Source organism: Serinus canaria, chromosome 10 (genome assembly GCF_022539315.1).
Source record: "Serinus canaria isolate serCan28SL12 chromosome 10, serCan2020, whole genome shotgun sequence".
NCBI lineage: Eukaryota > Metazoa > Chordata > Aves > Passeriformes > Fringillidae > Serinus > Serinus canaria.
The window spans coordinates 4,363,936-4,388,912 of NC_066324.1; the positions used below are offsets into that span (position 1 = coordinate 4,363,936).

The 24,977-nt window shown below is 44.5% G+C and overlaps 1 protein-coding gene and 2 long non-coding RNA genes across 3 annotated transcripts in view; 2 read left to right on the forward strand and 1 right to left on the reverse strand.

The window, feature by feature from the left end:
• The window catches only part of LOC127059985 (uncharacterized), a 43,178-nt gene extending 30,487 nt beyond the window's left edge, over nucleotides 1–12,691 (forward strand). The window contains exons 2-4 of the long non-coding RNA XR_007778428.1: nucleotides 5,999–6,166; nucleotides 10,761–10,824; nucleotides 11,648–12,691. This is a non-coding gene — a long non-coding RNA (uncharacterized LOC127059985). The remainder of the gene's footprint in view (nucleotides 1–5,998; nucleotides 6,167–10,760; nucleotides 10,825–11,647) is intronic.
• On the reverse strand, nucleotides 8,903–23,471 carry LOC127059986 (uncharacterized). The gene is made up of 3 exons (XR_007778429.1): nucleotides 23,338–23,471; nucleotides 19,780–19,817; nucleotides 8,903–10,628 (listed from the first exon to the last, which is right to left on the reverse strand). It is a non-coding gene; the product is annotated as an uncharacterized LOC127059986 (long non-coding RNA).
• On the forward strand, nucleotides 14,868–23,718 carry LOC127059984 (uncharacterized). Its single transcript, XM_050978429.1, has 2 exons — nucleotides 14,868–15,025; nucleotides 20,986–23,718. Exon 2 carries the CDS (start codon nucleotides 22,786–22,788, stop codon nucleotides 23,716–23,718), a length of 933 nt encoding a protein of 310 aa, XP_050834386.1. The 5' UTR covers nucleotides 14,868–15,025; nucleotides 20,986–22,785.
• The last annotated feature ends 1,259 nt before the right edge of the window (nucleotides 23,719–24,977 follow it).

A 24,977-nucleotide genomic window follows, 5' to 3' on the forward strand; every position in this document is an offset into this window, starting at 1 on the left:
ATCAAACTAGCAACAAGCAGCAAGAAAATAACAATTTGGCTTTTCGCAGGTGTCAGAGCAGCAAACAAAAGGCTGTTTGTGAAAGATGCAACATCCCCTTTTTGTCAGCGCTGGCAGTTTAAAGTCAGCCGGGCAGCGGTCGAGCTGCGGAGGAGGTTTTGGAGGGGGTGTGCTGTGAGAGACAGAATTCAAATTGTTTCCTCTTTAATCCTTTAGCCTCACTAAATAGGGCCTTCTCATCACCAAACTGATAGCTATTAACAGCATCCCAATTATTCCATGTGAATCAGTGAGGGCTATTTTCCTGAGACAATTATATTCTTTTTCAGACAAAGAATCAGCCTCACTCTTCTCTCACCTTGAAATGCATCCTTTCATTTTGATAAAAAGTTCAGAATATTTCAAGATGAAGCCACATTTGAGCAGTGATGCTGCAGATTCAAGAGGTGAGAAAGATGAATCCGTGATCTTTTGCCACTGTGGCTGCCTGTGTGCAGTGATGACATGGAAGCCTGTGCTAAAAGAGCAGAGGTCAGCAGAGCTGACAGCCAGCCCCAGCTGGACCAGTGCATTTGTAAATACTGCTCAGGGTACTGCACCTCCTGGTGCCTCAGTTTCACCATGTGTGAAATCTGAATAATGATTTATTTCTTCTCTTGTGAAAGACATGGAGATGGAGTATTTGGCCAAACATGATGTAAAGCTCATGGTTACCCCTGTGGCTTTCATGACACTAGTGACTGGAGCCAATGCAAATCCCTCAAGGGACAGTTTTCCATTAAAGAAAACTGATGGATCAGATGCTGTCCAAGTTACAAGAGAATCTGCTTTTCCCTACCAATTAGCTGATTTTATCACAGCTGCCTGGGGAGGTTCTGGGAGCCACTGGTCTCCTTGGCTCCTGCTTCCTTTGCTATGCATCTGCCAGGGCAGTGAGAAGCCAGAAGTTGGGAGCACTGGATCCCAAGCTGCCTCTTTATTTCCTGCAGAGGAAAGGCTGAAGTGGGCAGTTGGTGTTACAAGAATTATGGCTTTGGTGCAGGTCAGCTGGGTGCTTACAACAATAGGGCACTCATCAGGGGTTGCCACATCAGGGCTTTTTCCTTCCACATCCCTCCATTGGAAGTCAGCAAGCTGTCAGGATGGTGGTCCAGGATTCCTGGCTCTTCTGGGGTTTTGGGGTTCCTAGCTGCTCTTTGGCTTTCAAAAATGAAGCCACAATGTTGTATTCCAGCTCCTGATTTCATGGCTCCCACTGCCTTGGAGACACACTTTTGTTTTCTTTAATGGAAAAGGTCAGTGTGGTTTTTCCCCAAATTAGTGGAAAAAATAGCAAAGTCTCATGCAGAACAGAGATGGATTTTTTCTGTAGATCTTTCTACCCAAAGCCCTCTTGTGCATGGTTTGACTGAAATTATCCCAAAGCACATTCAGCCAGTGCTGTTCCTGTCCTCACAAAACTCACCTCCTACACTTCTAGCTTTCACAGGCTGATTCAATACTCAAACTATAATTGTGTGGCTCATTATTTATTGCACAGTATCTGCATGTGGAGCAGACTGAAGTCACTTGGTGTGTTTGGAGGTGCTGATAGTGCCAGGGAGCAGATACAGGGACCCAGCTCTGCATCTGAAATCCTACCCTGACCCTGTGATGAAATGAAGGTTTGTAGAGAAAATGAACTTAAGATTGAGAAGGTTTTCCATACAGTTTATGATATACTGGTTGTTGTAATGGTTATAACTTTATTTCGACTTTAATTGATCTGTTAAATAAAGGCAGGGCATTTTATAAATTAATAACATTTTAATTTACACCACTGATCAGCACCACGACAAGGCCAGGTACACCCATACTGATGGTGTAGGCAAAGCATTAACAGATCCTGGCATTGCACTCGAGCTTTCTGTGGCCTAGGAATAGTTAAACTCCTTTTCCACTGATAGAAACAACACATTTGCTCTCAGTGCATTACTGTACAGTGCTGAATCTGCTCTGACTTTCTCAAGAGTGCAGAGTGAGTGCTCAGGGAAATGAGCAGTGGCTGGCATGAAGGGACGGGGTGAAGCTGCCACAGACTCTCACAGAGATTTCTTTTGATCAGAGGAACTGCTCGTGACTTTTGTTCAGTGTCTCATGGCAAAAAAAAAAAAAAAAAAATCCTCTGGTGGAAAAAAAAAAGTGTCTGTGTCACAGCAGAGTCAGGAGCTGGCAGTCATAGTGCCTAGTCTATTTTTTTTTAATGAATAGTTGTGTTTGCAGGGTACTGCATGATCACACAAAGTGAGGCTTTGTATTGTTTCCCAGTTTTTGAAAATGTCTGCAAGTGGTGTGGATTACAGCAAACAAGAGGCAAAGCAGAGCTGACTTCATTCAAGAATGGTTTGGAGCCATACTCCTGTGTAGCAGGGGAAAGGAGATGTGTCTAGGGAATTACTGGAGAGAATTGGGAACAGTTGCTTTAAAATGAAGGCTTTGGGGGGAAAAAACAAGTCATCTTCTGTGTATAGTTCAGTTCCACTGTAATTTATGATGGGACTGAGCTGGAGGGAGGGAGGCTGCTCAGGGGGTGCTCACCTTGCATTCTCTCCACCACTCAGGAGATTTACAGATGTATTTATTTTGGAATAAGAATACTCATTTCTGGTTTGGAATTAACGTCTGCAGAACTGGACTTGACACCTTGTGCAGACAAGATTTGAGGGCTGCACTGATCTGTATGGAGAAACAGGCTGCAAGTGTGGGAGGAGAGAGCCTTACCTGGGAAGGCACTGCTTGCCCCAGCAGAGTAAAACTACAGGGGAAAAAAATTTGTTATTCTGGAATGAGATTATGCACAGGTGCCCCAGGAGCTGGTCAGGGAGAAGCACATTATCTTCTTCTGTGCTGGAATCTAGGTAGCACCCTTGAGCCCTATCACCAAATTATTCACTATTCTGTAGGATCACCCTCCTTTGGATGTATTCCCAGTCTCATGCATTGATTAAGCACCATCTCCATCACTATTATTTTATTTTCTATTCTTAATTTTCATACTATTAGAGAAAAGCTTTTATTATGGGAGAGAAACAGTCTACAGTTTTACTCTGCCAGTAAGTAGGGATTTATGATGTAAGAAGTCTTTCTAGTCTGTCAGATTATTATTATTATTTGGAATCATGGTTAGGAAAGGTGAAAAATAAAATCAGAAAGGACAAAGAAGTTAGCACAGCACAGTGTGTGTGAGGTACCCTGAGCAGAGAAAACACACTGAATAACACACTCAGGGTGAAACAGAAGTGGGGAAAAGTAATTTTATCTCAGCACTTGCTTTGGCTGACTTCTCAGTCACCAGCATATTAATGGCTCTTCCCCTAGCAACTACAGAGCTTCCAACATGCAACCATTCTTTGGTCATAAAGAGAAAAAATGGAGTTTGCCAGAACAGAGCTACCCCATTCTGGGCTGCTGACAACAGTCCCAGACTGGCCATATGCTCTGCTGCACTCACAAGTGGTACAGCAGCATTTTTGCTCCTGCTGGTGCTGGTGGTGTCCCTGTGGTTGTTATTGTTTCCATCCAGACCCTCTCCCCTTCCCTGGAGCTCCTGCCTGCTCTGTTCCAGGCTGTACCACAGCAATGTCACAGCTCCTGAGCGCCGGGGAGAGAGCAGATGTAGCTCTTGTCACATCCCTGGTGGCACGGCCCGTCTCACTTCATTCCTCCAAACAGCTTTTGTGGGATGGCTGTGGGGCAGTTTGGGGGGAAAGGGACATGGGCAGGTCTGGCCAGAGGTGGGTGACTGGCCTGTGTCCTGCAGGGGGAACAGGACCTTCCAGCTTTGGGCTGGGGGGCTGAGAGCAGTCACTGTTCAGTGTGTGTGTAACCCGTGAGATGGGGAGTGGAGAGTGAGGTGGGAAAGGATCAGGGTCAGGTGGGGAATGGACAGGCAATGCTCAGCTCCTACCCAGCAGGAATGCTGGGCTCTGAAGGATTTGGTAGTGGTGTCTCAGTGAGAGCCATGGGATTTGGGTTTTCTCTGCATGTGTGTGTTAGCTGAGACCCCCAACACTGCCTCTGAAGGCTGAGCTTTCCTCACAGCATGGCTCATGGGCAGCTTCAACCCCAGCTGCATTTTAAAGGGGTGATCCCTTTTCCTCCTCCATCTCTCAGCTAGACCCCACATCTTCCTCGAGTCCAGCCAAAATCTAATCATGGAACAGGCCATGTGGCTAAAGATCTGCTGTCCTTCCTCAGGGGAGCAGAGGTTGTGGTGGTGGCCTCACACCTGCTGGGACTGCACCCCTGACTGGCATCAACACTAACTCTGCATTAAATGTCCTGATGTTTTAATTCCCTGGGGAAATCTGCTGACCCGGTGATTCCTGATGCAGTGGACAAGCTCAGGTGAGCAGCAAAGCTGAGGGTGTATCAAAACACTAATTTCCACCTTTAGCCATTAGCAGCAGAGGGAGAAATGCCATTGTCCTGATTCCTTTGCAAGGAAGACAAGAGTCGACAAAATACTAGGTTCTTTCCACTATTAAACCTATTGTCTTCCCAACCCTACTCTTATCACAATTTGCTGTGCTTTCAGAGGAAGAGATTCAGTGCTACATGCTGTCTTTAGGGTAAGGATTTTTGTGTTTATCTGCACGCTCACTGCCAAGGCAGATAAGAGACTTTATTCTCTACATTATCACTATTTTTCTTCTTCCTAGAAGCCAGGCTGATTTTAGAAAGAGGGGTAAATATTTGAGCTCGTTGTGCAGACCTAAAGTGAGGCTCTGGGTCTTTTTATACTTATTTATAACCACTAAAATAATCAGCTTTAAGAGGCTTTTTCAGCTTTTTGGGCTAAAACCTTCCTTTTTACTGATCTTTGCTTGCTCTGTTCATTATTCTGCTAGACTCTTCCCTGCCCTGATTGCATGTTATCACCTTCAATGGAACAGCTGTGTCATTGCTAAAGGGTGTTAATCTTCCCCTACCTAACACCTTATTGACAGCCAGAGTCACGGAGGCCCCCAGTCTTTTCTGACTTGGGTGACTCCTCAAAACAATCTTTTTTTTTTTTTAAGCTCCTTAGTCTAACCTGGAGATGTAGCCACAGCCTGGCACAGCCCCTCCTGGCTTGGAATATTTTGCCTGTATCAGTTCCAGTGATTTTAACAAGCAGAATATTCCCTAACAATGTCAGGGGACAAAAAGCCCCAGCTAATCAATAAGCACAATACCTACAGCACATGGGAGCCCAGAATAGAAGCTGCTCAGGCAGGTGGGACAGCTGGCTTGAATTTTTATGTGGTGGTGGTGAAAGGCACCACAGCTTTCAGTGAGACAAGAGCAGTGCTGACAGTGACAGATCCCCTGTTACATTGTGCCACCAAACAGAACGAGACTCTTCAGCAGATTCAGTTCAGTTTTTCTGATAGTTTTGTAATGGTCTGGAATTAGGCTAGAATTTGATTTTTTTCTGAATTCCCTTTGCCTGCCAGTGTTCTGGGCTACCCTGCAGTTTCCAAGGTCACCTTGGCTTTTTGGAGATCTGGAGTGCTGCCCTGAGTCTAGAAAGACCCAGGGCAAGTTTGTGTGCTCAGGTGATTGCATTAAAACAGATCTCCCTTAAAACAGCCAGCACAGAAGTGGGTACCCTGGTTGGGATTTCTGCCATCCCATGAATGCTGGGTCCAACGGGATTTTTTCCAAATACAGCCTGCCATGCAGTGTAGGAACAGTAGGAAACACCCTTCTTTTAGTCTTTACACTCCTGACTATTAAATAGATGAAGATATTCAGCTTTATCCTGCCTGTGTTCAAAGAGAGCCCTGAAAGTGCTGAAGTTGGGAAGAAATTGCCACTTCCTCTAAAGTCAATGGAAAAGAGATCAAAACCACTGAGTTCTCTGGTGCCACCTCACAAAGGCCTTCCCATGGGTGACACAAGAGACCTCAAGCAGTGGTACCAAACAGGAGACATGAAACAGGCACTCACTGTCAGTTGTTCTGATCTCTTACAGCTGCTGTAGCAGAGCTGTGGCCACCAGAAGAAGGACCAGAGCAGCCTCCTGCTGATGTAACCTCAATTTCCCACCAAGCCTGAGCATTTCTGACAGCAGAAAGCATTTACCAGTGGACTGCTGAGCACATCAGTATGGATACAGTTCTCTTGCTGTTTGGATTGGGAGGTAAGTCCAGAAAAAGGAGACAAATGGGGTCATAAAACAAATGTAGCATTTATTTCGTACTGCAATTTTTTGTCACATCTTTCCAGTATGAAAAAGGCAGCTGGGTGCAGGGGTTTGAGTACAGAACTGAGAGCTGGGAGTGAAGGGGCTTTTGCAGGACTTGAACTGATGATCTACTTTTAGTCCCAGTGTAACTGGAGTTATATAATTGAATATGATCATTAAATTTATTAACCTGGTCAAAACTGGGGCAGTACCAACAGGAAGTTCTGTGCCCAGAACAGCTGTAGCTACTGGCCCACGGACAAACACTCACCTGATGATGTCGTGTCCTAAGTGAAGACAAATCTGCTGGCCATGGCTGCCAACAGACCCCCACAAATAGTGTATCCCCCTTCAGATCCACCTTCTGTGGGGCTCCAAAATACTGCTGCACCTCCAGAGCCACCAGCAGGTTTCTTTTGGGCATGAATTGGCCAGTGACATCCTGAGGCTGGCTTGGCCACATGTAGTCACTGGAAGAACGAGGCCGACACAGAGTGTCAGTAATGAAAGAAACCTGATTCATATTTTCCCAGGGAAAATATGAGCATCAGGTTATTTGGCCACCAGCTGATTCCTGACCAATAGGTGATGTGGCAGAAAGCAAAGCTGCATGAACACTGAGAGGCTGCTGCTGCTCGGAGCAGCTCCGCACGCGGGAAACAGCCCAGGCTTGATCTCTGGAGCCCACAACGTGCCAGACAACAATTGCTTTTCCTTTTTCTTTGGTTTTTCCTTTTGCTACACATGAATAACCTGCCCAGCTCAACAGCCTCAGCTGCCTGCCACCCCCTGAGCCCCAGGGAGCTGAGCTGCCTGGCCAGCCCAGGGCTTCAGTCAAGCCATCGCTCGCTGGCCAGGCACGCCTGCCCTGTGCTGGTTTGATACAGCCAGAAATTACAAACAATTCTTTTCCCCATCTCATGAGAGGGAAACCCATCAAAAACTGGCTGAATATTTGATCTCACCTAAAATGAAGGACAAACGCACTCAGCCTGGCAATAGGTTGGCTGCAGGGTGTTGGCTTTGTTCGCTCTGACCAAACTGTGTGCCCAGAGCTCCCGGCCAGCAGCCAGGAGAGCTCTGAAGGTTATTTAAAGAATTGGGAAGGTCACGGCGGCCTGAGCCTCTCGGGGCTGAATGAGTTTCCTTGGCACAGCAGCCGTGCTGAGAGCTCCTCTCCGGTCCATCCGTGTAGAGCGATGCCATCCAGTGGCTGCTCCGATCCATCACAAAGCCAGCGGCTCCTTCCCCAGGCGCATTCCAGCAGCAGAAATGTTCCTGCTCCCGTTCCCAGCTCGGGCATTTCACACCCAAAGGCTGCTATCAGTGGCAATCGCGATTGCTTCCAGCTTCTTTGGCTTTTTGCATGTAAAACCCAGGTATGTTTTAAGTTGCATCAGCTTGAAAATGTTTAATAGACATTCAGGGGGAAATAATGTTTTACATATGTAGCTGCAAGTACACAAATTTGTTGTCAGGCCCAGGTTTCGGTGTGGGGAGTGATTATATGGAGTCACGTGGAAAATGATGCTGATTTTGAGACAAAAATATCATAAATGAATGAAACTTTCTCTGTTCAAAAGCCAAGAGGTACTGAGTCACTCAGTGGGACATTTTCCCTCGAGGAAAACGCCCAAGGGGAAGGATGATAAAGGGATGGGCTGGGCAGAACCTTTCTCCATCAATGTCACACTTTAAAGAGCCCCACCATTGCCAGCTACCCAAGGGCTGGACATTTTGAGGAGTAGAGAGCTTTAAACCTGCTCAGCTACATCTCCCAAAGAGCCACCATCCCACAGCAGCCCAGGCCATCATTCCCTAGTGAGCAGATAAAATGTCAATATTTTCCCTGTTGCACTGCCCAAGTCAGCTGTAATTGCATGGTTTGGATGATGGATCATCCCAGGCACTGTGACCTGGGGGACATGGAGCATCCTTGGAGCTTTCCAGTGCAGGCTTTCCAGAGCCTCCATTTCTCTTGGAGCTTTTGCTGTTGCCAGTGATGCTCCAGCTGGGGCTGTGCCTGCTGCAGCTGCTCTGCTGCTGTGTTTTGGTGCTGCTGCTCCTGCTCTGTGGTACAAATTCCAATCAGGAGCAACAAAGCCCACCGGGTGCTGCTGACAACAGGTGTCTCATTAAACATCTCTCAACCTTACAGGCATTCTCATTGACAAGAACCAAACTCACACTCAATCACAGCTTAATCACAGCCAAACTCTATTAACAAGTCATACTAATTACCAACTTCTAACAATTTCTCAGGTTCAGAGGCAAAATATCCTTCCTTTATAGATGAAAACAGACTTGTGATACTCCAGCTCTGGCCGTAATTAGGTCCTCTTAGACAAAATGAAACTAAAATAAAAATCCAGACGGGTCCCTTTGTGATAGCAGTCCTGGAAGTACAGTTGTACAATGAGATGTTTTGTTTGTTTTAATTTTGTATCTGCTGTGTTGCCCACAAGGGTCCAATTAGCTTGTTACAGATGCTTGTATCAGTTTTATCCACTTGTCTTTTTTTTTTTTGGTTCTTTTTTTTTTTTTTTTTTTTTTTTTAGAGGGGTAACTTGTAGCACAGATTGCTGGCCTGCAGGCATCCAGAGATCAACAAGCAGCTTTCTGTGATACCAAGCCCCCTGTGAAACAGACAGCCCTTACCCACAGCATTCATAATGCAGAGGGTAAAACAAATAGAGGGGAGGGAGGAGCTTGTGCTGGATTTTGGATTATCATGGAATAATCTCGTGTGTTCAGAAATGGCCTGAAGGTGGCAATTCTGCCATGGCTAAGAATAACTCTGACAATCTTTGGTTGCTACACCTTGGAAATTGAAATGTAGTTTTTTTTTTTTTTTTTTTAGTCAGCGTGCAGCAAACCAGAAAGCTCTGAAGAGGTGGCTCTGAATTGTGCATGTCACTATTTACTCCTGTCCCCTGGCATGCTCAGCACATGTGCAATTCCAGGCTAACCTGGACACTTTTCTCCATTGTGTGGCTGTGTTGAGTGCCCAGGCACTTGAGAACTCCCTTGTATAATCGATCCACTCACAAAAGGGAACATATAAATAACGGGAAGAATCTGACTTGAACTGACACTGCAGGGATCACAGGGAGGGCTAATGCCTCATCCTTAGCTCATGCTGCTGCTGGAGAGGAAAAAACACACACCACGTTGAGTTAAGGGCTGGCATCAGATTTCCCAGCATTTTCCAAGCAGTGTGGTTCAAGGCAGAAAGCCTCCTCTGAATGCCTGTGGTGCAAATTCCAGGAGCTGCTTGTTTACCTGTTATTGGGTTTAGTTGTTGTTTGCTTTTCCTTTCCTTAATTTAACAAGGGAATTAACATCTCCCCTGGAAGAATCTAATTGAGGCAGCTCAGCAGAGACTTACCAGCTTGGGGCTGAGCATCAGCAGTCATTGGTACCTCTGGCACAGGCAGCTTTGTCCCTTCAGTGAGGCATGGCAGGAAGAACACTGGATCCCTGAAACTCCTGGGAGAAGCCTGCAGTGCCTGGGCTAGGTTGGTGCCATGTGGAATCCCAGTTTGTCTTCCTGTGAGGCTCTGTGGACCTGCAGGTGCCCAAAAGCAGCTGCAGGAGGGAGCAGGGTGGCACCCAGCCATGGAGGAGATGGGGCAAACCCACCTTCCCTCCCCACAGGCTCCATCCTTGGCTTGGCCATGCTGTCAGAAATCAGCTGTGACCGTGGTGTGGGCAAGTGTCACAATGGCTCAATGGCCATGCAGGACAGGGCAAACTGGTCCAAAAAATATTGTTACCTGGCAGAACCAGAAAGTTTAAGGTTTGGTGCTGAAAACTTTGTCTTGTAAGAGTACAATCTTCTCCTGATGCTGGCCAGGTGCACAAAGTGATGAGCTGCCAGAGGGTGGGGCACAGGAGACCATGGATCAGCACACTGTAAAAGCATAACACGTGGCAAAGCCTTTTCTGCACCTCTCATGCCACTGAAGGTGAGTTCCTGAGGCTCTGGAGCAGAAAGTAGAGGGTTTTTTAATGAAAATGCATGTTTTCCATGTAACATCCACTCCTGCTTGAGTAGCAGAAAGATCTTTTTTGAGAGCCATAGTAAGGCAGAATGGGAGATGAAATATCCATCTGCAGTGGAATAACCATGAGAGCATTCAGGCAGTGTTTCTTTGGGGAAAATGGGAGATTTTGTCTAGCCATGGTCTTGTTTCTCTCCATAAGAGGCTGTTTCAGACCAGAGCAGAGCACTTTTCCCTGGCTTTTGTTTGATGAAATTTGGAAGAAAAGGTTAGCAGGTCCTGGCACAGGCTCCAGGAGTTCATCCTGGATCCCAGTTCCTCCAGCATGTGTGATCAGCAATGGCCCTTCCAAGTTCTTCCTCATTTTTATCTGGCATAGGAATTCCTTTCTTCTTAACAGATTTTTATTATTCCTGAAATTAAACAAACAAATGAACAACAACAACAACCAAAAAAAAAAAAAAAACCAAACAAACAAACAAAAAAACCACAAAAAACCCCCAAAAGAAATAAATTAAAACAATTGAAACTTTACTATTTTGCAGAGCCATCACTCTGATCAGAAACTGAAATCCTGCTTTGTGCTCCTCCAGTGTGGAAATCTGTCAGGTAAATAGAAATCACCTCGTAAAAGCCCTTAAACAGCTCTGGTTTATATTTTAATTGAGGAACAGAACATTTTAAGCACTTTTATTGGGTGGCGCCTGCTGAATGACAGATGTCTGCGGCGGACTAATGCTGAGCACACTTTCATAAAACAGAGAATTCCTTGCTTAAAACATTTACAATTAAAGGCTTGATTGAATAACAATGAGTTCTGTGCATGGAGCTCATTTCTGCACTTGTTTGTGCACCTGAAGCAGGCTGTGATCATTCTGTAGGCTGGATACGAGGTGCCAGTTGCTTTGTTCAGTGACCAAACAGTGCTCACGGGCACAGCTGGAAATGTGCCTTTGATTTTCCACCAGGATAGAGATAAGGTGCACTGTGCTGCCAGACTTGCTAACACCCTTGTTTCAGCTGCTTTGGCTTTTTTTTTTTTTTTTTTTTTGCCTCTCTTTTTTTTTTTTTTCCCTAAGCTACAGGTTAGTAAGTGTCCCAATTTGCCAAGAGCCAGAGATTTTAAAATGAACACTAATCCTTTGCAGCTGAGAAAGTCTTAACTTGCTTCTGCTTTACTTTTCCATCTAGCTCCTGTGACCCCTATTACTGCAATACCCGAGAACATCACCTCTGGTCCTGCACTGAGCCTCGCAGTATCTGAAGAAAGTTAGACTTGCATTAATATTATTTTCCTCTGTTCTAGATGGAGAACTGAGGCACAGTCAGGTCAAGTGATTCACCCAAAGGTGCTCTTTGAGAAGGGCTCCTAATGCTGTACACACGTGCCCAGCCTTTGGCTGGCATTTAAAACTGAGTCTTTTGATTGCAGAAATGGCTTCAAGCAAGCCCCAAACACCCAACAGCAAGCCAGATGACACGGCACAAACCACAACCTTTTGCTCAAAAGCCAGCTGAGAGACTGAAGTGAGAAAGGATTTAGAGTTTCATCCCTGCTGAGCTGAGGAAGATCGTGTGCGAACTGACATCGCTGCCGATCGCGGAAGGCGCGGAAAATCCTAACCTGAACTTGGGGAAAACAGCCTCACTTTTCTCAGAAGGAAAGATGAATCCACAGAGTAGATCTTGCCACAGCAGAAGGAACATGTGTCATGGGAACAGCAGAGGCAAAATGTGTCACGGGAAAAATCTTGACGGATTCAGCCCAGGACGCGAATATGCAAATTGAGACCAAATTAAATGCAATTGAGCAAGATAACACATATCCCAGCAATGAAGAAAACTCACAGCACACTCGCAAAAAAGATGGAGTTTAAATCCAAGGAGGGGGCTCTGAGGATGTATAAGCAGTCCCCAGTGACTAAATTTTAGCAGCAATATGAAAATTTCCCTGAAAAGGAGGCAGGAAAGTGTTGCAGGAATCAAACAAGGAGTAACTGAAGTGCAGGGGCCATTGCTGAACTCAGTGGAAGAGGTGTAACCTGCCCCCTAAGACAGCAACAAAGCCCAGGTACTAAATAACAATATAGTTTTTCTGATATTAAAAAGTCATCCTGTGGCTCACTTCTGGGATACTGTGTATTTTTTCTCTTCCTGGCCTGCTCTGCTGAAAGAGGGATTTTCAAGAGTTGCTGGTTTCTATCTCCAAAGCAGTTTGATTTCAGTTCCAGGGGAAATGAAACTCTCAGCTAGCTTCATTTGTAAAATCTTTGAAGATGTGGGAATGTCCTCTGGCTGTAGGGAGAGGGAGTGTGATTCAGAGCCTGGTACAGATATAGAAAGGGGTTCAATATTTAATTAAACATAATCTTCCTTGTGGCATGAGTGACTGAGCTCTTTCAGGAATAAAAGTCCTTGGTTTTTATTACATTATTCTGCAGATGTGACAACAGAAAACCTTTTGCAGGACTATGCTGGCCCAGCATCTGCCTTCCCTGTAGCAGCACTTGCTGCCCTGCTGCTGCCAAGAGAACATTTTTGGAGCTAATAACTTTCTACTTTTACATGAAAAATCCATCTCTCTGGGATGTCAGGTGGCTCTGACACATCTCCCTGATGCCTGGAAACTACGGATGCAGTCCCCACACCACTGGGGCGAGGAACCCATGGTGCTGCTCAACACCACAGCCTGCTCTTAGAACCAAACACACATTTTTCAGCTTAAAAAAACAGAATAGAAGGGAGAAAAAAAAAATCATGTTTTTGGGTAGTTATTCTCTACAGAGATCAGGTGCCCTGATCCTGCACCCACGGCTGAGCTCAGCATGAGCAAAGGAGTTATGCTGGAAGCGTGTGCTGACAGAGGCTCTGAGGATCTGGCTTTGCAAAGGGTCAAGACAATCTCACTTAGGGCACAACTCTGTTAGTTTTGTTCTGGTTTTCTTTCTTTTTTTTTTTTTTTAATATAAAAGGAAAAGGACAGCATTAGCTCTTTTCTTTTCTGGAAGTGATATTCTGCTCGGTGTGAGAAATGAGAGCAAGTCAGTGTAAAGGGAAAGGGTGCAATGCATCAGGCACAAGCCTAAGTAATGCCAAGGTCTGCAGCTGGCTGGCCCACTTTTGTTTTTACATATCTAAAATGACTTCTAGAAGCACGGAGTTTTATTTCACCAACTTCTGCCTTCTATTGTTACCCATTCATAGCTGCCACCTACTCAACAAAAATGATGAAAAGGAATAATCTTTTTAGTAGAGAGAAGGTAATTACTAAGCAGGATGTATACTGCTCCAAAAAAAGGTTTTCTAATGATAAATCCAGTCCCCACAAGCCCCTGATTCAGTGGGATGGGCTCTTTCAGCCTTGAGGTGGGCTAGCAGGTATCCTTTGCATCCTGACACAGAATGCTCCTGGCTGGAGCATTCCCATTCCTGGGAAGGGTGAGGGTTTTCAAGGAGAGGCAGCCAGGGCTGCAGACAAAGCACAGCAGTGCCCAAGTGGATCTTGCCAGGGATGTGAAGCACTGCTGGGTTCCTTGGACAATGACCACAGGAGTCCTTGTGCTGTGCTCCCCAGGCTGTCTCCGAGCTGTCTACCAGCTCCAGCCTTCCTCCCCGCCTGCAATTAGCACTTTCAGCGCTGAAAGGGAGATGAGATTCTCTGCTGTCCTCCTTCAGAGCTCGCTCACACCTTCCCCACCGGGTGGGAACATGTGCTGCGGGTTAGGAAACATTCCCGTGGTGGAATCACATTTGCAGCAATCCTACCCCCTGCCTCCTGTTTGCTTCTGGCTATCAGGCTCTGGGGCTCGTGGTGGTGGTGGTGGACACGTGAGCGCCAGAGCTCAGACACAGCTCTTGGTTCAGCAGAGCCTCAAATCTCCAGGAGTCTCTTCATTCCCCCCAGAGGTGTGTGAGCACAAATTGGGCCCAGTTTGTTCCATCCAGGGTAACTGGAGCTGGGTAAGTGCTGGCAGTTTTGGAAGAGTGGGGTGAGGAGAGAAGTGGGAGTGTGTGACCATTGACCTTAATTAGGGGAGATAAAAATGTCGAAACATGATTCCTAAGAAAACCAAGGAAGGCCTCTATTGTCGAGTGTTTCCACATGGATGCCACTGAGAAGAGGTCAAGTGCTTTCTCTATACTTTAAGTAAACAGCAGATTGTGAGTTCACAGTCTGGACTGGATTTAAGCAGCCTCTATGTTCTGCAAGATCATAATTGAGTCCTATGTACTCAAGGTTTGATATCCACTGACATTATTGCCTGACAGTGCCAGGAAATGCAGCAGCAATTAAGAGTTATAAAGTTTGCAAGTAAAACTGCCCCATGTCACAGATGGCTCACCCTGTGCTAGAATTATCTTGGGCTCCTGCTCCAAAGGAGCAGCAAGAAGGGACTTTGGTAAAAAAGAGTCTGTGCTGTTGGCTTTCTGTGATAAAGACATGCCTCCTCACATCATCATTGTCACATAAAAAATGCACAAAGCCTGCAAAATTAAATCTGCTAAATGAGCAGTGGGTTATATGTCAGGAACAGAGTGCTCCGAATCAGGCAGTTTATTTACATGCTACTGGGAAGCACATCAAGCCAAGTTAAAATGTTATGCATAAAATTCTTCTGTTCATCTTTGCAGTTATCCAGACTGAAGGTTAAGAAGCCTGAATGTGGTGGGTTTGTCCCAAAATGAGCTGTATTTCCTTACCTGGAGGTGGGATGACACTGAAATCAGAAATGACAGCTGATGTGTATTTCACAACTGCAGGTTCAGCTCCACCATCATTGCCAGCAGTTACCAGCAGCTTCCATCTCAGGTAAAAACCTCCAATACCCTGGTGACTCCTTGCCCATATTAAAGTCTTGTTTACAGACAGAGAAACTGAGTCAAAGAGCATTGATCCAAGTCCTCAGAAATCAGTGGCAGACCATCCAGAGCCCCAGCAGATCTAATAACTTCTCCAGCTATTACAGGCAGGAAGAAAGGGCAGGAGTGCTCTTAGGGGCATAATTGAAAACAGATGAATCACTGGAAATCTTCCTGTCCATTCAGTGGGCTTCACATGAAGATTTCTAATAGTCAGGACCCAAATTATTTAGGGTGCAGTGCTGGGATGAGGGAATGAGGCATGTAACTTGGGAAGCTCAGTCCTGGAGAGTCCTTTTGGAAGCAAAGCTGTAAAGCTTTATATACACCTGAAGCAAAGTATTTTTATTTCCCTGTCAGCATCTGCCTGTGGAAAGGAAAAAGAAAAGGCAGCCCATTTGTGGATGTTTTCTTGCTGCAACTCTGAATTGGAAATATCTCTCCTTGATTAAAGTGGGAAATGCAATTGCACAAGTCATTAATTATTACTGATAAACTCAAGTAGTGATGGAGCCAAATAAAAATCTCCTGCCACTACAATGGAATTCTGGAAAAAAAAAGAGAGCTGGGTGCCTCCATCCTATTTTCATTTCCTTTTTTGAGGGGGGAAGTACGTGCCTGCACTGCTGGGTGTCCTTGGAGCACGCACTGGATCCAGAGAGCTGAACTTTATCCCCACAGACGGCAAAAAGCAGCAGCTCCGGGTGCCTGCCACACGTGACCAGCCCCAATTATGGCTCCTTCCACATGCCATCAGTATGCAGTGGAGGATCTCACTTTTTTTTTTTGCCAGAGGCAAATGAATACATTAGCCAGCAGCGAGGCGTGGGGCAGGCGGATGCGGAACTCTGGGGTGATTTGGATTCCGTGCTCGCGTGGGGGTGTGAGCCAACCTCAGAAGTCATTTTCACTGATGCTGACACATAAGGCTTCCCTCAGAGACCTGTCTATCAAACTGCAACATGCTATGCAGAAAAATTAGATTACTCATGCTACAATAAAGAGGGAGGAGATGACAATGATGAAAACGAAATAAAAGGAAAAAGGGCTTCAAAATATAATGGCTGTTTATTAAATGAATAAAAATCCAGTGAGCGGCAAAGTATACTTTTTAAAATAAATGTTTTATAATTTATTTTACCTCTTGAAACCCATTCCAAGGAGAGCTAGTTGGAAAGACCCTATTAATTCAGGTGGTGCCTCTGGAAAAACCACCACTTTATCACGATTGTCACATTACTGTACTTGTGAAATATTGTCTTAAATAGTCATTATGATTTTGCTGCTGGTTTTGCTGCAGTCAGCAGTAGGATTTCCTTTGGCTTTGGTAAAAGCAGGATCAGGCCCCCTTGCTCTCTCTCTGTCTATGAATTGCAAATGGGTTGTTCATGTGTCAGCTCAGCAACCAGGCAAAGTTCACTGAGCTCAGTTCAAAGCAGCAAGATGAAGCTCAGGGCATTTCCTTCACAGTATTTGCTGAGTTCCTCAGGTCTACAAATGTGTTAAAGTGGTTTAATACAGGATCTGTAAAACAAACATTATGCAGCTATGTTTGAACCCTTGTCCAATAAAATCCATTTTTTTCGGAAGAAAATACAAAGTAGTAAAACATACTTAGTAAAGAAAAGAAAAGGCTATGGGAAGCTTAGTAAAATCCTATAAATCAGGATGCTGGGCAGCTTCAGGAAGGGTGTTTTAAAATAAATCTGCAGAAGAACACACAAACAGAGAGAGACACACAATCCATAGCTGGAAATGGATCTGGACCAGTGCCGAGGTTAGAACATCCCAGACAGCACTGCAGGACTGGTTTTACAATATCAGATAATGGAAAGGTTTGGCCAAATGCTGATTTTTCTTGTCTAGTAATAACAAACCTGTGCTGGGGCTTCTGCAGTATTTTCTCCTTGAGTTATTCCTCAGGAATGCTATTTGGGAAAGCTAATTGATGAGTTTTAACTCCCCTTGTCCTGAACCACGTTATGGCCGCACTTCCTGCAGCTGCAAATCCTGTTTTACCTATTGTTGCCCTTTTTTAAGGAGCCAGTTTTTGTGTGTTGGTTTGACTTGTGGAGTAGCTCCAGACATGGGATTTACTTTCTTGTCTTTAGTGTCTCCTCCAAATATTTCTTCCCAGAGATGAGTTTTGGTTCCCATCCAAGCCCAAAGAGGAGAACCCTGCCCTCGCATGGCTAACTAGAGATCATGGCCTGGGGAGCAGAGCAAAGAAGAGATGCAGAGTTGCCTTTTCCTGCTCCTTTTCCAACAGTGTGAGCTGAACAGCAGATCCACCCCATTCCACCCTTCACCCTGCTGGGGACTTTTTTGGGGCTTTGGCTTCTTGATACAGACAGGCAATTTCAACCTGACCACACAGAGGGGAAGCACGTGGAATTATAGGCCTCTCTAAAATTGTCAGGAGCAAATATGATCAGATCTGGTTCTTGATCTCATTACTGTCTAAAAGATTTGGCTGGCATTTTTAAATGCCATGATTTATGTTCTTCACCTTAACACAGCCCTCGGTGGTGTAAACTGAGTAACTCTATTATTCTCCAGGGCAACTCTACAGAATCCAATTGGAGAATTTTCACAGGACTGTGTCTATAAGAAAATATTAACATGGATTAAGACAAGTTGATAGATTTTAAACCAGGCTATTCAACGAGAACCAGCGAGAATAAATCAAATAACTTTGCCTAACTACAGAAAGTATTTGTAAAGCCCTGTAAGGTTTCCATTTCCTAAAGCCACCTGCCATCTCAAATGCCTCTAATCAGTCACAGATGCTGGATACCAACCTGCTAACCCTACAGCTTTGAGAGAAAATATTGCACTTTGTAAACTCATTCTTGGGTATTTCCTTAATTTTTCTTAAACTAAACTTTCATCCCTTATTTTCCACTTAAATGTAATGAGTTAAATCAACTCTGACATTTTGCCCTGCTTACCCTTACAGTTCTGTTTAGCTGCTTTCCTCTCTACTTCTTGAAAAGCCCAAAGACCTCAGGTTTGGGGGGTTTTTTGGTTGTTTTTTTTTTTTAATCATTATAGTATATTTTTTTTTCACCCCACATCTCATGATCACCCTCCTGGTGTTGATAAATCCTATTTGATGCAGAGTTATGACTGTTTCTCTAATCCACTGCCAATGGAAAAATGATTGTTTTTCTGTTCTTTTGGTTACCCCCATGATGAAGATGTACCAAACACTGAGCTATTCTGAGATACTGTGGAAGCATTTCTTAACCTGAAAAAAAAAAATTATTAAAGAAACAAAACCAAAAAAAAAAAAAAAAAAAAAAAAAAACCCAACAAAAAACCTCCAAAAACCCTAAAACACAGGACTAAAGAAGTCTACTCCTTAAGCAATAAGAAAGAAAAAGAATTAAGAAACATTTTAGAGGCTTCACTTAACACCCAGTGGAATCAAAGTAAAGAATTTCATGGATTAGGGAAGGTACCAAAACAGGCCCTGGTGCCAAACACCATGAGAGGCCATTCAGCTGAACTGGGGGATGGATGTCTTGGCTCTGGAAGGAGCCATTATTCCACTTGAGCTCGTGAGGACAGGCTGGGAGTGGGAGTTGTAATGGAGGTAGGAAGCAGGCTGGATTTTATTAGTCTTCCATCATCTTTAAGAGACCCCTAAGCAGATCAGGTTTCAGCCTCTCCCTCCACTCCTGTGTCAGTCGTTGGTTCTGTTTTTGCTGGAGGATAAGTTTCATTATATTAATAAGCAGCACAAGTGGTTCCAATTGTGGAAGAACCACTCTGGGCTGTCAGAAATGATCAGAGGAGAAGTTTCAGCCTTTCCATGATCACAGCCTCTTCTTCTGGTGCCTCAACTCAGCACTTCCCCAGTGCACTTCACATTTTTAGCAGCCACGACAACAATAAAAGGTACCTCAACATTTCAGCTAGGGGAGGTTATTTTAAGGAATTTTATTCCCTGATCATGGTAGTACATCAGTGCTCAGAAACCAGATGCTAATGGGAATAATTGGGCTAACATCCAATCTGCTGCCTGGGAGACTAGATCTAGACATGCACTTAAATTAAACTATACATCTTCAGTCTCTTACTGCAGTCAAATTCCAAACACAAACATCTTTAATCATGCCACTAAGCCAGTAAGTTTGCATTTCTTATTCCTTATGATGAGACAGTGAGAAAAACTCCCAGCAAAACACTCCAAAAGCTGGGACAGTTGGATCCCTATCTGAGAGTGATCCATTAATCTGAGCAGTAACACTCAGAATTTGTCTGCCTCACATCATCCACTTGAAGGAAAGGGTTTTAGGTAGACAAAGTAATTAAGAATCCTTACAAGGGTGGAAATATTACTGGTTTAATTAATTGTGCAGATAGAAAAATGAGACACAGAAAGTTTTAAATACATCTGAGTTCAACAAGCAAGGCAGTAAAGAGGAGAAGGGTCTGAGGCACGATGCTGTGCTCCAACCAAGCAGAAAGCAGGGACCCAGGGAACAGGAACACATCAATCCTCATGCTGTGCCCTCTGAAGCTGCTGGGATTTGTGCAGGAACACATCTCCACCAGCACCCACCCCCCAGGATGCAGGACTGGTGTTTGGGATCACGGATTTCCCACCCAAGGACTGGGATTCACACTTCATCCCAAGAGATTCCCAGACTGCCCTGAGAGGAACAGAGAGAAGTTTAGTTTTCAGATTAGACTCACCCAGGACTAGTCACTGAAATCTCATCTGTATTATGGAACTGAAAAAAAAAAAAAAAAAGAGGGGAGAAATGTAAAAGGAAATCTTTGTAGCCAGGAGTACCTGACTCTCCCTCAGTAGGAGACACAGGAATAGTGTTTCATGTCATGGAGATGTAGTTAAAATGCAGACAGCATATCCTTGTTCTCAGAATCTGAGAGGTGTGGTTTGTGCATGTGGACAAGCCATCGTGCCTCCCTTTGATCTATCACTTGATGTAGAGGAAGGCTTTTATGTGTTAGTCCCATATAATGGATAATTTAGTCTGAAACCATTAGGAAAAGTATTACATTTTGGGTACATATGCTTCAATTATTCTTGAAAGTACACAGGAATATTTTATGACATGCACACAGATTTCAAGTAGAAAAAAAAAAAAGAAAAAGGAAATAAACCCAGAATTTTTGTTTATGATCCAAACAAATTTGTTCTTCTAAAGCAAGTCTGCATGCACTTAAAAAAATTCTGCCATTTAATGTGTTTTTTTAAGGTAGGTTGTAAACAATATGCTTGACTGTAATATAGAAAGTGACAGAACCATCATTCATTAAAATTACCAGTGGTCAAAGAATCATAGGATGGTTTGGGTTGGAAGGAACCTTAAAGATCATCTATTTCCAACCCCCTGCCATGGGCAGGGACACCTTCCAGGGATGGAGCAGCCACAGCATCTCTGGGCACCTTGTGCCAGGGCCTCACCACCCTCACAGGGAAGAAATTCTTCCTAACATCTAATCTAAAGCTACTCTCTGTCTCTGGCTGAAATCTCTAATCCTATCCCCCTTTTACAAACAGAGTGGGCAGGGGAAGGCCTGACCCACGAATCCATGGACTGCTGATATGACAGGAGACACTGTGACACTGGGCAGGGCTGGAGTATCCCCTTTTCCCATAGGAACAGTACTAGCTGGGCATTTTAAGAAGATTTTTGAGAGAGGAGGGTCTCTCTGTTTATTTTCTTCTCCAGACATGCTTGCAATGCCAGATCCTGGAGATGGCCACAGCTGGACTCCAGCCAGAGGTGAATGCTGGCAGCAGTGCCTCTGATGGCCTCCTGCAGGTGCCTTTGTGCCCTTCCCCCTATTTCTACATGAAGCATCCTCAAATAAGATAGTTGTTTTTCAATCAGGAAAATTACCTTAGCTTGTATTCCTTTTGTTTTCTTCTAGAGATTAAAATGATGATCAGCAGTGCCCAGGCTGAGCTGACCCCACCCGTCCCCAGCCCCTCCACCAAACTTACCTGGGATGAAAGGCGTGGAATGACAGGCACAGAGTGGAATGACAGGCACAGAGTGCCAGAGCTGGCACAGAGGCTTCTTCTGCAGGCATCTTGCTGGCTGTTTTAAGGTCTTCTGCCTCTAAGTGGCACCACGCTGGGTGATTGAACACTTGCTGGAATCTGTTCTACCTTTTATTGTAATGATTTCTTACAGAGCTCCGACTTTCCAAACTCTGAACTTTCAAGAGTACTGCCTGGATGTCAGAGCCCTTTTGTCAGAAAGACCAGAGCCTTCTGGAGAGATGGGACCAATACTACAGAATCCCTTTGGAAAGCCACAGCTCTTAACCCTTCTCTGGGAAAGACTGAACTGGAGTTTTTTTGAGAAGGCTGTCACATCCCTGGGATTTGTGATGGCAGGGATTCAAAAGAGAGCCAGGCAGATCTTCCCTGGTGTGAACTGCCAGAGGGTCACACTGAATTGCACCCATCCATGACCTGGCTTATGGTTTTGTATGTGCTTAAAATAACGAGGCCCAGACTGTCTCATTTGCAGCTTCTGCTCAGAAAGCAGGAAAAAATTTGGGAGAGGGAAGAGGGTGTCCCAGAAAGGAGGAGTCCAACCTCCAAACACACACAGTTAGCCTGGGAGCCCTGAAACTGCTGGAGCAAACTGCACTCCTCAAAGCAGCCATGCAGCACAAGGGACATTGCGCTTTTTAAAGCAGCAGAAAGAAATCTCTCAGTGCCATAAGGGTCTCATAATGCTAAAATATTTAGATATTCAACCATCTACCGTGAAATCTGCCTTTGCTTACTACGTTATCCTCACACATCTTGCAGAGTTCCAGGCTTTGCCCTCCTTTAAAATGCAGTGATGTTGTCCTGTCCCTACATCCTAAAAGCAAATCCACAGCCCAAACTCTACAGCTCACAGCAACAACCACCAAGAAAATCACTGACACTTTAGGAGGCTCAGAAAAAAAGTCCACCAAGAGGAAAGTTTTTCTGTATTTGAGGGAAGGTTGTCAGGACAGTAATATAGTACTGTGAGAGTGAAGACTGGGAGATTTATGTGCCAATTCTGTGCATGATTTATTTAGATTAATTGCTCTGTATCAATATGTAAAAATCCAATAAATATAACTCCCTATACAAAGGGCTGCTCCAATCCCAATGTTACAGTGGAGAGTTTTGGCACAAAGTCAGGATGTGCATTAAAAACACACTTTTTGAGAAGTCTAATAAATAAAAGCTCTGAAATATAGTTTCCCACTGGGAAAGGCATTTTAAATCATTTTGATAAAGAACTTAAATTAGCCCTTAAAAGGAGGGGGAAGCTAGGTCCCTGTAACTAATTATTTATAGCTATTTTGAATATAAGAGCTCAAGAAAGCTGGTCTCTGTCCCCCATTTTCTACCACAATAAGTGGAAAAGAAAAAGCCATTCTCCTCTCTTCCCCAACACAATTAAAAGTGTTGGAAGGGCGAGGAGTAAAACAAAATTCAAATAGGAAACAGGCACCTGAACGAGGAAGCTTCACATTTTCTGCCAAAATAAAAGATGTGGGCAGGAGATGGGTCTTCAGTTCTCCTCTGCCTTACTCGAGGGAACTGGGCTCTTAACTCACTCCAACATCCCAAAGAAGGAATATACTACATTTGTTAAACACCAGCAGGAATGTTTTTAGAAGGAAATAAACATCTGAATAGCCCCAGTCTCTCTGAAAGTCAAAGCAATTTAGAGAATGCACAGCAGTCAGGATTGCTGGGGACTTCAGCTTCTGAGTCACTTTGGTGCTCCTGAGTCTGTTACCCAAAAGCAGAGCTGGCTCAAAAGCACAGTGCCTGTGCTGGGGTTTCCTGCTGCTGTGGTTGTACCTGTCAGGCTTCCCACCGAGGTTACTGAGCTATTAATCTTGGACAGAAAGCAGCATTGCCCTCTCCTTCTCAGCAGATTGATTCTCCCCCAGCTCCCTTCTCTTGCCGAGCATGGGCGTCTCCCAGGACTCTGCCAAAGGAGAAGTTCATCCTCTGCTCCGTCAGGAGGGTTTCCCTCTGAGCCTGAGTTCATTCCTCTCTTTAGACCAGGCATTCACACCTGTTTTGTTGCAGGGCTCAGGGAGGTTTTCTACAGAACTTGCAGGCCCAGGAGGTCACTAAGAGGTGGCATTTTGATAAAGGAGAGAAAGAAAGATGTGCTTTGGAAAAAAGGGAGAGGCTCTTTGGGTCCAGAGTTTGACAGAGCCTACATTTGGGTTGGCTGTGTGGCCAGATCTTCATGGGAAACACAAACACACCTTTCACTGATCAGGACCAAGTCTTTTAGTGTCTTCCAAGACAAACTTTCACGCCAGATGAGATTCCAGACCTCTTTGCCAGCTTCCAGTCCTCCAGAACCACCACCAGCACATCCAGGCGTGTCCTGTGAGGTCAGAAAGAGCAGAAGAGCTCAACCACAAATCAGCAGTGCCCAGTCCTTCTATCCAAAGCCAGCACAGAAATATGTGGCCAGGTTTTCAAAAGAGCTCAACAGCTTGAGGGCTTTGTTGAACGTCTGTCTGCAAACACAACAGTGGGAACTGCAAGATGCAGCTCTGGAAATCTGGCCCAGGCTGGGACTGCTCAAAAAACTGGCCATGAACGTCTCTGAAAATGCCATGAAATGTCCTGTGCTATGAAAATGTTCTACATGATCCCAGGAGAAAAAGAGAGAGGCCAATAGCACAAAAAGCAAAGGTGCTGCAACTACAGAGAGCAGTTTTCTCCCATTTCAAACTAGATTTCAGACTTCTCCCAATGCACCAAAAATAAAAGTTCCTGGACACTGAAAGCCCAAAAGACAAGACAAAAAAAGAAGGGAAATTTGAATTTAAATTGAAACTTAAGCATTAAAAAAATTACAAAACATTTGTTGCTGTCACGAAAACTTAAGCTCAGGATTCTGACATTTTAAACTTAATAACCAAAACCATCAGCCATAATGATTTCTCCATCTGATTCAGCATTAATATTCAGACAAATGCCAGGGGCTGTCACTTCCCATATTAAGGCAATCCACATTCGTTTGCATCCTGAGCAACTATGGGTGTTGTTTGTCTAATGAAAAAACTGTAATTTTTAAGCTGAAATGAAGGAAAGGAAAGAGGTGGAATCAGGCAGCCGAGTGTCTTTTGAAAAACATCAAAATGCATTTTCTTTTCAATTCCTGAAAAAGATCTGATTATTGAGGGATCTTTTTCCTCTTCACTTCATTATCATCACACCCTCAGTGCTGGGTTATCTAATTACTCATCTAGAGCTGGAAACTTCATTTCCATGCTTTAGGGTGTGAGAGGGCTGGCTTGTCTGGCTCAGCAGCCAGCACTTCAAGAACAGCTGTAAAGAGCAGAGTCAGGACGACTGCAGCACAAGAGGAAATCCTCAGCAGAATTCAAGTGCTTTATGTCTGTCATAAACACACTTCCAGATCAAATTAAAGGAATTTCTTTAACTCTATTCGCAATCTCCAAATATTCTGCTCCACGAGCTGCCTGAGATCTTAGTCATTCTAAGAAATGAATCATATTCCCCCTCTCATCTGGCTGTTTTCTGCTGACTGCTAATTCATGGTATATTGATTTTAAGACTCTCTTAACACATCATATTTTCATGCTAAGCCAGGAAAGCTTTTCTTGCTGAGAAATCATGCCCCATCCTCATTCCTCACAATGCTCAGTTTTGTTCCTCCTCACTTATTTAGAATGATTGATCAACACAACTTAATCAGCTTTGAATGACTCAGGGAATTGTTCTGTACTATTGTACCACCTACATTGTTTTTTACCTGCATTTAACACCACAATATGAATTCTGCTCATTAGACTTGTGTGTTTGCCTAGTGATGCAAGACTTTAAAAAACCAAATCATTCTTGGGCTAAGACACTGGGGTCCAGAAGA

Coding starts and splice junctions, on each gene's coding strand:
- LOC127059984 (XM_050978429.1), top strand. CDS start 22,786: ATGCACAGCAGTCAGGATTGCTGGGGACTTCAGCTTCTGAGTCACTTT.